General features: G+C 47.1%; 1 protein-coding gene across 3 annotated transcripts in view; it reads left to right on the top strand.

Moving 5' to 3' along the window:
- Positions 1 to 291: 291 nt before the first annotated feature.
- SEC13 (SEC13 homolog, nuclear pore and COPII coat complex component) overlaps positions 292 to 12,630 on the top strand; it is a 37,886-nt gene continuing 25,547 nt past the window's right edge. Inside the window, exons 1-5 of one of the 3 annotated variants that reach the window (XM_025885235.2) lie at positions 292 to 422; positions 3,451 to 3,495; positions 5,725 to 5,840; positions 8,234 to 8,385; positions 8,966 to 9,099. In XM_025885235.2, the coding sequence (XP_025741020.1) occupies positions 420 to 422; positions 3,451 to 3,495; positions 5,725 to 5,840; positions 8,234 to 8,385; positions 8,966 to 9,099 (450 nt within the window). In that variant the 5' untranslated portion in view covers positions 292 to 419. Of the gene's footprint in view, positions 423 to 535; positions 714 to 3,450; positions 3,496 to 5,690; positions 5,841 to 8,233; positions 8,386 to 8,965; positions 9,100 to 12,630 lie in introns of those variants that run through there. The other 2 variants (XM_025885236.2, XM_073901648.1) reach the window with 2 other exon arrangements.

Genomic DNA, 12,630 nt, shown 5'->3' with positions numbered 1-12,630 from the left:
CCTACAATGTTCATCCTAAGGCCGGTCGCACCCAGAACCGCAGGGAGGCGGGTGAAGCTGTAGCTATGAATCCTTCCTTTCGTGTATAGATCTCAGCAAAAGGAGAGAAATGGGCTAGAGCTTCCGATTTCAAAAGCCGCGGGATCAGTCTGGCCACGGAAACGGGAGCCCCACCCCTTTGGTCTCCCGCATTCGGCACACAGAAGCGGAGGGGCCTCGGGAGGGCGGGGCGCCGCCCGGGGTGCCGCCCCGGCCGCCCCGGAAAGGCTCGGAACGTTCGTGCGAGCGGACCGCGTTGCCACCCGGCTGTTCCAGCGCCACCGCCGGACCGCCCGCCGGCCCGGCGCCGGAAGTGAGCTGTTCGGGGGCGCCGCCAGGAGCTGCCACGTCCGAGGCTAGGAGCTGCTGCTGTTGCAGCCATGGTGAGTGTTGGGCCCGGGGACGCGGCCCTCTCCCGGGTTCCTTGACCGTGCCAAGGTTCAAGTCCCGGGCTGGGGCCGTTCAACTCTCCTCCGCCGCTGCGGGGTTTGCGGGGTTCTGGCTCTGCCCCTCGGAACCTTTCGTAGTGGGAAGTCAGAGGGAGGCCGCGGAACCTCTTGGAACAATGCGGGCCGCGCGGCTGCCGCGTCTCTCGCTCCTATTTCTTCCTCTTCCCCCAACAATTGAAAACAAAACCCAGAACGCCGTAGAAGCTACTGTATCCTGAGCCCTCAGTAAGTTGCAGGCGTTGTTCATAATGTCAGTCTGCTAACAGCCCCGCAAAATAGGTGCTGCTATTATCGACACTTTACAAATGAGGAAGCTTGAGGTTTGGAGAGGTGAAGCCTCTTACACTACTAGTTAAGTGGCAGGACAGATTCGAACCCTCTTAACCACTCCCTTCTACCACCTACCACTTCTCCCAGCAGAGATGTAATGTGGACATAGACGTAGGGCCCCGAAGTATGATGGGCAATTCAAGAAACTGATGTAAGGATGAGCTAAGTTACTCTCTGAAGGTAGGGACTCGAGTTTTTAAATCTCTGTGGTATCCAGTGTACAGTCATTCCATATTTACTCATTGAGTGAATGACTGAATGGTAACTAATGAATAAAAGTGCGCGAAATGAAAAAAGCCCAGAGTAGGGGTTCAGGTAACCAGTGCTCTCAGGAAAATGGGTGTGCCTGGGGTTTTGAGGGAACCTGGATGAACCAGAAGTCAGGTCACTGAGTTTAGTTCTTGCCCTGCGGGATTTGAAATTACTCATCTCTTTAGGCCCCTGATTCTTCAGCTGCTGAGTAGATAGAATCTCTTATGCTCTGATACTCAGTTCTCTAAATGAAATTTTAACTCTTCAGCCAATTCTGAAGAGCTGAATTGTTTTAAGGGCTGACTCTTACTACTTAACAAGGACCAGGGGCACCTGGGTGGCTCAGTCGTTAAGCATCTGCCTTCGGGTCAGGTCATGGTCCCCTCGTCCTGGGATCGAGCCCTACATCGGGCTCCCTGCTCCACAGGAAGTCTTCTCCCTCTCCCACTGCCCCTGCTTGTGTTCCCTCTCTTGCTATCTCTCTCTGTCAAATAAATAAAATCTTTAAAAAAAAAAAACAAAACAAGGACCAGACCACATGGGGGGTGCGGGGGGGGGGGCGGGGGAGGACTTTTTTGAAAAACAAAACAGAAACACTTGTTCAGAAGTATGGTTCACCATCCAAGCTGGTGCATGAGAGTGGTTAAAAATACATGCTAGTTATCCTTAAGGCCCTTTGGTGACCTGGAATGAAACTACCAGGAAACTTTTCTTCCTGACTCTGCTTAGCCCTTGGCCATTTGATTTAGGGAATTCAGTGTAACAGCTACTTTATGTTCTCGATAGGCAGCCTAGTGGAGTGGAAAGCTTTGTGAGCTGGGAATTAACAGGTGGGTCTCTTTTTCCGGCTCCTCCTTTAACCGGGTCTGTCCCTTCGGCAAGCGCTCCCTCTTCTCTGGACTCCTTCACTTCCTTAGTTATCAGACCGCTCCAGTTAATTCTGCCCTTTGTCCTTCCCGGTGCACATGTGAAAGCACTTTGGGTAACCTATACAGCTTGGCAAGAGTAGGAGATGCTTCTCTTTATCTTTCTTACTTGCCTCTGCAGACCTTGGAGGTCCACTTATTAGGAAGTCTCGAAATTGATGAGAGAACCTGTGCTTGATAAGTACCTCTTGAACTGCTTTGCCCCAGTGCTCTTCCAGTGCCCACCTTTTGGAAAAGTCACGTCAGACTTTATACCGGCAGGGCTTATGCTGGAAAAAGATGAAATGGGGGAAGTGGTAAGAAATATCAGTTCCAAACTGAAACCTCCCTTTCAACCCTTTTCTATCTCCAGAATTTAAAGAGAATAGTGGTTGAGCAAAGTAAAACTTTTTGTTCATTTATTTATTCATTCAGCAAGCAGTCACTGAGTTCCTTTTGGTTGCAAAGCACTGTGCAGGGTGATTTGAAAAGATCAGAACTGTGGATGACACAGACCCTGGTCCAAGGAGCTCACCTTCTGGTTGAGAGAAGAAAGGGTGTAAAGTGTTGTAGACATTCAGTGCTTCAGATATTCAGAGGAGTCCAGCTGGTTGGGGAATCTGGGAATCTTCAAGAAGAGGGGGCATACGGTGATGGGTATTAAGGAGGACACTTACTGCATGGAGCACTGTTATATGCAAACAGTGAATCATGGAACACTACATCAAAAACTAATGATGTAAGGTATGGTGACTAACATAAAATAAAATTTAAAAAAGGGGAGCATAATTTGAGCTGGACCTCATAGAGTGAGTGGGGGGTGATGACCATGGCATCTGTGTTCCAGCCCCATAAGCTGCTCAGCCCTGGATCCCAGGAGGTGACAGCCTAGGATCTGTCATAGGTGGTGGACCAGGGAGCAGTCCACCTTGAATCAGTTCTCCAGGTCTTAGGTATTACTCTGATATGCCCAAAACTGCCTGTGAGATCAGAGGCGCTGTCATCCAGGAAGGGAACAACAGCCATAGATCCCCCAGCATCCCTCTTCACCCTCAAAGTGGTGAAGACTGGTTGCCATTCTCCCCTCTTTGGTCATGTTGTTCCCTCTGCTTGAATTATACTTTTTTCCCCCTGTGCTACCTGGCAAATTCCTCATCATCTAAGCCCCAGTTCATGTCTACTACCACCACCAGCTCTTCAGGCCGCTATAGTACATGTAAACTTCTGTTAAAGTACTCATCCTTCCATTTTACGGTTACTTCTGTACAAGATTTTCAGGGGCAAGAATACTTAATTTATGTCTATATCTCCAGTCCCTGGCATGGTGCTTAGCAAAAAGGAGGTACTTAAAGTAAATGTTTAATGAGTGAGCGAACAGATGCAGTCAAGAACCTTGGTAATGACCGGTAGTTTTAATAAGATGATTGCATTCTAACTGCCATCTGTTCATTTACCAACTGTATCTTTGGTTCTAGGTGTCAGTAATTAACACTGTGGACACCTCCCATGAGGACATGATTGTAAGTATTCCTTTAGCCTTCCCTTACGGGCTATAGCTGTGGGCATTTCAGTGCAGGGGAAGCATTTCTGTTGCTCATTCATGAATCCAGTGTAGCTTTGCACCCTTGAGTCAGGCTGTAGCCTCAGCATATGGTTAGTCTCCCAGCAATGCCTGCCATGTTGTCAGGGCTGTGGCATTCTGGTCGCTCTCTGGTAGGAGGAACCTAGGAATGGTTTATAGCTCAGGGCCCTCAGTCTCCAGGCCAACAAAGTAACCTGTTCTGGGATGTAGGCTAAGTCAGTGTGAAACTTTGGACAGTAGTCTCTTCCCACCTGCCTTCCCCATGCTGCCACTGCTTAGCCCCTTTGGAAAGGGGGCTGAAAGAAGAGAGAATGGGAAGGTAACTTAGTACAAGGGCAGAGAGCAGGCACAGCGAAAGCCCAGAGCAGGTGGTCCAAGAGCCAGGTAGGACCACCACAGACAGTGGGCCAGGCAAAGCCCTTTGAACCAGAAGTCATTAACTCAGGGCGTTTCCTGAGAGACATACACGGGGCTCAGTATCAGAGGACAGGGCAGTGGGAGAAGGTCCAGAGGTTAAAGTCTCTAGCAGCAAAGATGCAGACTCTGCTTTATGCAGAGCCAAACAGTCCAGGCAGCCTTTGAGCAAAACTCTGGTCAGTCAGTTTACAGCATTTCATCTCAGGGCTCCTGCCCACCAGTGGTTGCTTTTTATCTTCTGAGAGGTTGCCTGGTCTCAAGTTGTATATGTTTCCTGAATACAGTCATTTAACCACACCCTCTTGGAGACAGTGTGGTACCTTGGGTAAGAAAATCCAATCTGAGACTCCCTAGCCAATTTCTTAGCTCTTCTAAGCCGGCCTTGATTTCCTCATAGCTAAAATGGGAAAAATAATGGATATGCTACCTACTTGTGTAGTTTGGGTTTGAGAAACAGATGAAGCAAAATAGCAATGGCTGATGTCTGCATGTTCACTAAGTGTCAGACCCCATGCCATATACTTTCATTCAGTGTCTCATTGAACCTTCATAACAACCCTTAAAGCAGATGCCACCATTAGCCCCATTTAAAAAGGAGGAAACTGAGGTTCAAGGAAATTATGTCATTTTTTCCAGACAGCAGGTAAGGTAAGGAGTTGGATTTAAATCTTTTAGGTACTATGCCTTACTTCCTCCCAAAGTGTGTGACAGCACTCTGCAGGAGAAGTACCTAAGAAATCTAAACACTTGCATTGTCTCTTTTCCAAGAAGCCAAGACCAAGAATAGTGGAGGGGGTTGACTTCCAAAGAAGAGTCAGGATGTTTTTCTCAGGGAGGTGAGGAAGGAATGTTGAAGCAAACAGAATGACTGCTTCTGTTGAAAGGATATTAATTGTTCCTGAATACCAAAAGAGTGACAGCTGATAGTTCCTAACAGCCCCAAGGTGAGACAGCTGAGGAAGGTGCCACCTGTTGGAAGAGGGAACAAAGAGGAAGGACCAGGATGTGCAGTGGGACAGCAGACCTTGTGGCTCAGAGGAACAAGATAGACAAGAGCTATAGGCAGAGACCGGCCCTAGGTCTGCGTGGCCAGTCAGCATCGAGAAGGTTGGTTCATCAGTGGTGGGACTAGTGACATTTAAGGTATGGGTGGATAGTCTGGGGTACTGGACATACTACTAGGAAAAAGGTCTAGTAAAAATCCAGGAACAAAGGTCCACAAAGGATCTAGGGCCATGGGTGGAGGAAGGAGCCCAAACGTCTGAATAGACCCTTGTGTCCAGGCCACATGGGCATTATGGAGGACCTCACTGGGCCCTCAGAGGCTGCTCCTTTGCGTCAGCATTAGCCCTGGGGACTGGGGCTGAGCTGAACCTGCAGCTCACAGTAACCCACAGAGCCTCAGAACATGGTGGGGCCTGAGGAAGGAAGAAGAAAAAGGAGGCTAGCTAGGCACTGTTTCATCTCCCATACCCACCCTACAGAATAGGATTAGAAACGGCTTCCCCTCTGTATGTAAAGGGTCTGAAAGCAGCTAGGTATGGTGGTGGTTTTTTTTTTTTGTCCCTTTCAGTACATTTCCTGTCTGAGAAATGGCATGTCGAGATGCTAGCTTGTTGCCTGGTAGTGATGCTGCTTTGAGGTTAGATTAATTTCATGTGAGCTCTGGTCCAAACTAGATTCTGTCCTGGTGACTCCCCACCCCCACCCACCCAGCCTGCAGGCTTCCCAAGCTGTCCTCCCTTTGCAGCATGATGCCCAGATGGACTACTATGGCACCCGCCTAGCAACCTGCTCATCAGACAGGTCTGTCAAAATCTTCGATGTGCGAAATGGAGGACAGATCCTCATTGCCGACCTCAGGGGGTGAGTGCAGCCAAGTCTGGGTGAGGTCTCAGAATGGTTGGGTTTCTCAGGCATGGCAGGTAAAGCTGAGAACCCAGATCAGAGGAGCCCCACAGTGCATTTAGCAGAGAGGACACCCCAGTCCCAGCCAGGCAGCTGTCCTCAGCAGGATGAATCCCAACTTTGCTTCCCAAAAACCCACCAGAAGACCTTGGGTAAGAGTCAGTCTACCTCTCGAAGACTTCATCTGCTCACCCTCAGAATGGGGTGTTGCTGCCTCCTCCCGGGTAGAGCCTGTTCACAGCATGCCTTCAGTAGCTACTGCTGCTTTTAAAAGTGGGAAAGAACTTTTTCTTTGGTTTTTGGTGTTTTGTTTTTTTTTTTAAGTTTAGCCAACATGATCTAAAGTGTCACTCAAAGGCAATAATGTAAGAATAATGTTAATGTAATAAAAAAAAATAATGTTAGTGTAAGAATGCATTAGTAATTACGTAAGTCCTATAATTTTGCCTATTTGCGTGCCCACGGCAGATACTCAGTGAATATTTACAAATGTTTGCTTTCCCCTCTCCCTACAAGATTCTTGAGATCCTGGCTCATTTTTATGGCTACACCTCTACTGCTTTCCCCCAGCCCACTGCCTTTCAAATAAATAGGAGTTCTTAACCTGGGTTCCACAGATCTCCGAGGGTTCTGTGGATAGAATTCAGGGGCTGGTGAACTGGGGCTGAGAAAAAAAATCACATCTTTATTGTCAGTGACTCAGCTAGTTAGCATTTCCTTCAATGATGGATGTAGGCCAGAAACCACAGTAGTATTCAGAGCACCTGGAACTTTGTTACCAGTAGAAGACACAGATATCTTCATATCACATTCCAGTTATAACTGTCTCAAAATAGCACTTAGGCTTATCACTACTTTGAAATGAGAGTGGTTATTAGGCCTGCCACTAGAGCATGTTAGTTAACGTGCTAACAGAGAAGCACATGTATCACTATATTATAGATCCCTCTTTAACATTTTACTGAGTGTATTTCATTATGATTGGCTTTCCTTTATAATCCCAGCTCCGTGTGTTGTAGCCATTATTCTGAGAAAGGACCAAAGCCTTCAGCAGACTGCACAGGAGAAATTAAGATCCCTGACAAGTAGGAGCTCAGTACACGTTTGTTAACTAAATTAAGGCATAACTAAGTAGCCATTTGGGGAGAGGGGTGTAGAAGTTCCCCTCTTCCTGAGTGTCAGAAATGAAGTGACTGAGGGATCCGATGCTGCTCGCCCTATGCAACCTGCTGCCGGCACTGGCAGAGGAGGTCACACCTGCCCTGTTTTTCTTACACTGAAAAGATGTGCACTATCAGAGGGATCAAAAATTCACACCCCCTTCTTTTTTTGCCTCAGTTTAAACTATGCTAGTTGTAGGACATTTTCGTCTCCTGAGAGTTTCCCTGGCGGCTCCTTTGTGAGGCCCAGGTGTCCCAGCCGGAGGGAGGAGGACACTTTTGAGTGTCTGCAGCCCCAGGTTGGACGAGTGAACAGGGAGCAGCAATACCAGCTGATAGGCATGAATAATTTTTTCTTTTCTTGTGCCCAGCACTGTTCCAGGCTTTTTGTGTGAGTTATCACCTATATTTCCCCTCATGAGCACACTGTGAAAGAAGTCTTGCTGATATCTCCATTAGGAGACTAAGCCATTGAAAGGACGTGGCCCGTGCCTAGGGTCAAACAGCTAGAGAATGGGAGTGGGGGTGAAAGAGCCGGGACCGTCACCTGTCTGCCGTGTCACTTCTTGTGTGCTGGGTGGTGCCCACCCTTGCCTGGGCCTGAGAGACGGCCCCAATACAGAGCCCAGCACCGGGTATGTGCTCAGATAGTACTCACCAGGTGAATGCATAAAGATCAGAAGAGCAGAAGAGAGACATGCCCTTAAACAAATTAAGAGAATAGTGGCAAACATGAAACAGTGCCTGCTCAAAAAGTTAACCATTTGGAAGGATGAGTAGCGATTCACTCTACAAAGCACTTGTGGGTGCAAACCCTGGATTGATCGGTGCACAAATGAATAGGCTGAGAGGCTTCTCCTGAGGATGGCAGATGTAGGTGGTGCTGGCTGCAGTGCAGGTCAAGAGAGGGAGGATTCTGTCAGGTCGGGACAGAGAGGCTGACTTAGAGTCCTGATTTGTTTTCAAAGCCTCTGTAACGTCTGGGCCTCAGGATCTTCAGTGCCCAACAAAGGTCTCTTTTGGCAGTGACTTCATATAGCTCTCCCTTAGGAAATTCTCAGGCAGCTCTGTCCTGAGATGCTGTATCTGCCTACCAAGAACGCCATTCAGTTCCGTCCAAAGTAGTGGCTGGCAGAGCACTGCAGGTTCCTGTGACCCATCTGAGCAGCCTCTGACCCTGTCCCCTTGTAGTCATGAGGGTCCTGTGTGGCAAGTGGCCTGGGCCCACCCCATGTATGGCAACATCCTGGCATCCTGCTCCTATGACCGGAAAGTCATTATCTGGAAGGAGGAGAATGGCACCTGGGAGAAGACGCACGAACACACAGGACACGACTCCTCAGGTACAGCGAGTGTGGTAGGAGCAGCTGGGCGGGGCTTGTTGCCTGGCTACCACTCCCATACCCTTCCCCTCGATGCTCCTCGTTTGTCCCTTGGCTTTGGTTGGCTTTTCTGTCGTCTGTCCACAGCAGAGGTAAGGCCCTAAGACCTAAAGCCAGTCTAAAGCGAAATAAGAAAAGGAAAAAACAACACAGTGAGGTGTTTGTTTTTAATTTTATTTGTTTTAAGTACTGGCCTTTATTCTCAGATTATTGTCTACTTTTTTCCCTAGTTTTATTAATTTATTTTTATTAACATGTGGTATATTGGTTTCGGGTATATATTATGATTCATATTTCTATCCATTACTCCATGCTCATTACAGTAAGCGAACTCCTAATGCCCTTTATCTGTTTCATCTCATCCTACTTTTTGTTAAGGTAGACTGTAGGTTTTGAAATTATGATATTCACAGGTGATGGGTTTTTAAAATCTCGTTATCTTTCTCCTGGTGATCCCTGCAATTTTTTACTTTAAAAATTTAGTAAAATGGTAAACCTGGGAAATCGAAGTCGGCTAACTATGCCTCCCTCCTTCCTGCAGTAAACTCTGTGTGCTGGGCCCCCCATGACTATGGCCTAATACTGGCCTGTGGGAGCTCAGATGGGGCCATCTCCCTGCTGACATACACCGGAGAGGGCCAGTGGGAAGTGAAGAAGATCAACAATGCTCACACTGTAAGTCCACACCTTGCTGTGTGTGGAGGGTAGCTCTACGGCCTTGCCATGTGTCTCCTAGAGACTCCCTAGAGAGGTGGCAGGAGTAGCGTCACTGCTGTGCGGGGGGCTGGGGAGGGACTGATGCTCAGACATGCTTGGTGGGTCAGTTTTGAGCCTCTTTAGCCTGAAGCCAGACAGATGCTGCATCCAGGGAGGCCAGGCTGTACCAGCCTCATTCAGCCCAGGGCAGGGGGTTGGCACGGGTTCCTCCTTGCAGGCTCCCAGATCGGGGAGGGTCAGGGCGTTGGCAAGGTGGCAGCAGCAGCATGTCTCCCTGCTGCCTTTGCTGTGGACACTTCAAGTTGACATGCTTGCAGTGGTCATTGAGACCCCCTAGAACTGAGTGGTGTTATAAAGAGAGCATCATGGGAATTCAGTTCCTTGCACTTCCAGTCATTAGATGTTGAAATAGTCAAGAAAGCACTATGGACAGGGAATATCTCACAGTACTCGAGCCCCCACTGTGTGTCAGTCATGTAATCCTCACAAATGTCTGTAAATGAAAGAAGAAACTACCAAATGTACAGACTTGCAAGGTAAGCAGTCCTGTTCCCATTTTATGGTGAGACAGATGAGGTTCAGAAAAAGTAGATGACTTAGAGAAGGTCCTGTGCTGGCGTTAGAATCCAGAATCTGTGTGCCTTCTCACTAGACAACAGTTCCAGCTTTGGTGGCCCCAGATACCTCTGAAATCTGCCCAGATGGAAACTTAGTAGCTCCCCAGCTTGACACTGTACTTGTGTACTTCTCAAATTCAGGGGATCCACAGCCTGTCCGGCCCCCAAGACCCCAGGAACCTATCTCAGAGTCTTTACTTGAGGTGCTCAGATTCCCATCTACTGACTGACTTGCCAACATGAATAGGCTGAGGGGCTTCTGGGAAGATGTTGGGGAGGGGCATCACAGCCTTTCAGTCTTTCCTCATCTCTCCATAAAAATCCACAGAGCAGCTAGATAGCACAGCCGAAACCTCATGAACATTTTGAGCAAAACTAAGTAACAAGATATTTCCACAAACTCCAAAATAGAAGCAGAGAGGAATAAACCAGCAACAACCACAAGACTGCATGGTATTGGTATCTGAGCAGGAGGAAGCAGTGGGGTGCCTTCTAACAGATCTGTGAAGGGAAGTACTGCCAAAATAGCCAGCAAGGATTCACTGGAAAGCATAGCTGGCCAGTTTTTTGTTTTTTGGGGGTTTTCTTTAAAGATTTTATTTATTTATTTGTCAGAGAAAGAGAGAGGCAGGCAGAGGGAGAAGCAGGCTCCCCGCTGAGCAAGGAGTCTGATGCGGGACTCGATCCCAGGACCCTGGGATCATGACCTGAGCCGAAGGCAGCCGCTTAAACGACTGAGCCACCCAGGTGCCCCATAGCTGGCCAGTTTAAGAACAGCAGCTGAAACTAGGAGAAGTTTGGGGGTTTCTTTTGTTTTTAACCTTTTTTTTTTAATTGATATACAATTGACTTATCATAAAATTCACCCTTTTTCAAGTATACGATTCTGTAGGCTTTCGTATATTCACAAAGCTGTGCAGCTATCCCTGTTCATTTTCAGAACTGTTTCATCACCCCAAAAAGAATCCTCATTAGCACTCCCTCTCCACTCTGCCCCCTACCTAGGCAGCCACTAATTTACTTTCTGTGTGGATTTGCCTATTCAGGACATTTCCTCTGAGTGGGATCCTACAACACAGGCATACCTCGGAGCTGTTGTGGGTTGGTTCCAGACCAATGCAAAAAAGGGAATCAGGAATTTTTTGGTTTCCCAGTGCATAGAAAAGTTACATTTACACTGTCTTATAGTCTTTTAGGCGCAATAGCAGCATTGGCTCTAAAAAACCATATACATACCTTAATTAAAATTTACTTTATTGCTGAAAAATGCTAAGAATTATCTGAGTGGTCATCGAGTTGTAATACTTTTTTGCTGGTGGAGGGTCTTGCCTCAGTGTTCAGCTGCTGACCGTGGTGTTTGAAGGCTGGGGTGGCGGTGGTAATTTCTTAAAATAAGACAGCACTGAAGTTTCACGCATCAGTTGACTCTTCCTTTCACAGACAATTTCTCTATAACATGCAATGCTGTTTGATAGCATTTTACCCACACTAGAACTTTTAAAATTGGAGTCAGTCCTTTCAGACCCTGCTGCTGCTTTGTCAACTAAATGTATGTAATATTCTAAATCTTTTGTTGTCATTTCAACAGTCTTCACAGCATCTTCAGCAGGAGTAGATTCCATCTCAAGAAACCACTTTCTTTGCTCATATATAAGCAGTTCCTCGTCTTGTCAAAGTTTGATCATGAGATCACAGCAATTCAGTCACGTCTTCAGGCTCCACTTCTAATTCGAGTTCCCTTTGCACCACATCCGTAGTCACTTCCTCCCCTGAAGTCTTGAACCCCTCATAGTCATCCATGAGGGTGGGAATCAACTTCTGTTTGTGTTGATATTTTGGCCTCTTCCCATGAATCACAAATGTTCTTAATGGCATCTAAAATGGTGAATCCTTTCCAGAAGGTTTTCACTTTACTTTGCCCAGATCCATCAGAGGAATCACTGTGGCAGTTATAACCATATTATAATAATAATTAAAGGTATTCAGAGTAGAAATTACTCCTTAATCCATGGAAATTGCTGAACGGATGTTGTGTTAGCTGGCATGAAATTGACATTAATCTCGTACATCTCCATCAGAGCTCTTGGGTGACCAGGTACGTTGTCGGTGAGCAGTAACATTTTAAAGGAATCTTTGAGTAGTAGGTCTCAAGAGTGGGCTTAAAATATTCAGTAAACTGCATTGTAAACAGATATGCTGTCATCCAGGGTTTGTTCCATTTATAGATCACAGGCAGAGTAGATTTAGCATAATTTTTAAGGACCCCACCATTTTCTGGATGGTAAATGAGCACTGGCTTCAACTTCAAGTCACCAGCTGCCTTAGTCCCTAACAAGAGAGTCAGTCTGTCCTTTAAACCTTTAAAGCCAGGCAAGTCCTAGATAGCATCTTCCAATAGAAGGCCATTGCTACGTTGAAAATCTGTTGTTTAGTGTAACCACCTTCATTAATGATCTCAACTAGATCTCTTGTATAACTTGCCACTGCTTCTATATTAGCACTTACTGCTTCACCTTGCTCTTTTATGGAGAGGGCTTCTTTCCTTAAGCCTCATGAACCACCTCTGCTAGCTTCACACTTCCCTTCTGCAGCTTCCTCACCTCTCAGCCTTCACAGAATTACAGAGTGTTAGGGCCTTGCTCTCCATTAGGCTCTGGCTAAGGGAATGTTGTGGCTGGTGTTATCTTCTCTCTAGACCACTACAACCTTCTCCATATCAGCAATAAGGTTGTTTCACTTTCTTATCATTTGTGTGTTCACTGGAGTAGCACTTTTTATTTCCTTCAAGAGCTTTTCCTTTGGGGGTGCCTGGGTGGCTCAGTCGGTTAAGCGTCTGCCTTCAGCTCAGGTCATAATCTCAGGGTCCTGGGAT

Source organism: Callorhinus ursinus, unplaced genomic scaffold, assembly GCF_003265705.2.
Source record: "Callorhinus ursinus isolate GAN/ISIS: 27379988/994484 unplaced genomic scaffold, GSC_fseal_2.0 scaffold15, whole genome shotgun sequence".
NCBI lineage: Eukaryota > Metazoa > Chordata > Mammalia > Carnivora > Otariidae > Callorhinus > Callorhinus ursinus.
This window is presented reverse-complemented; position numbering and strand designations above follow the sequence as displayed.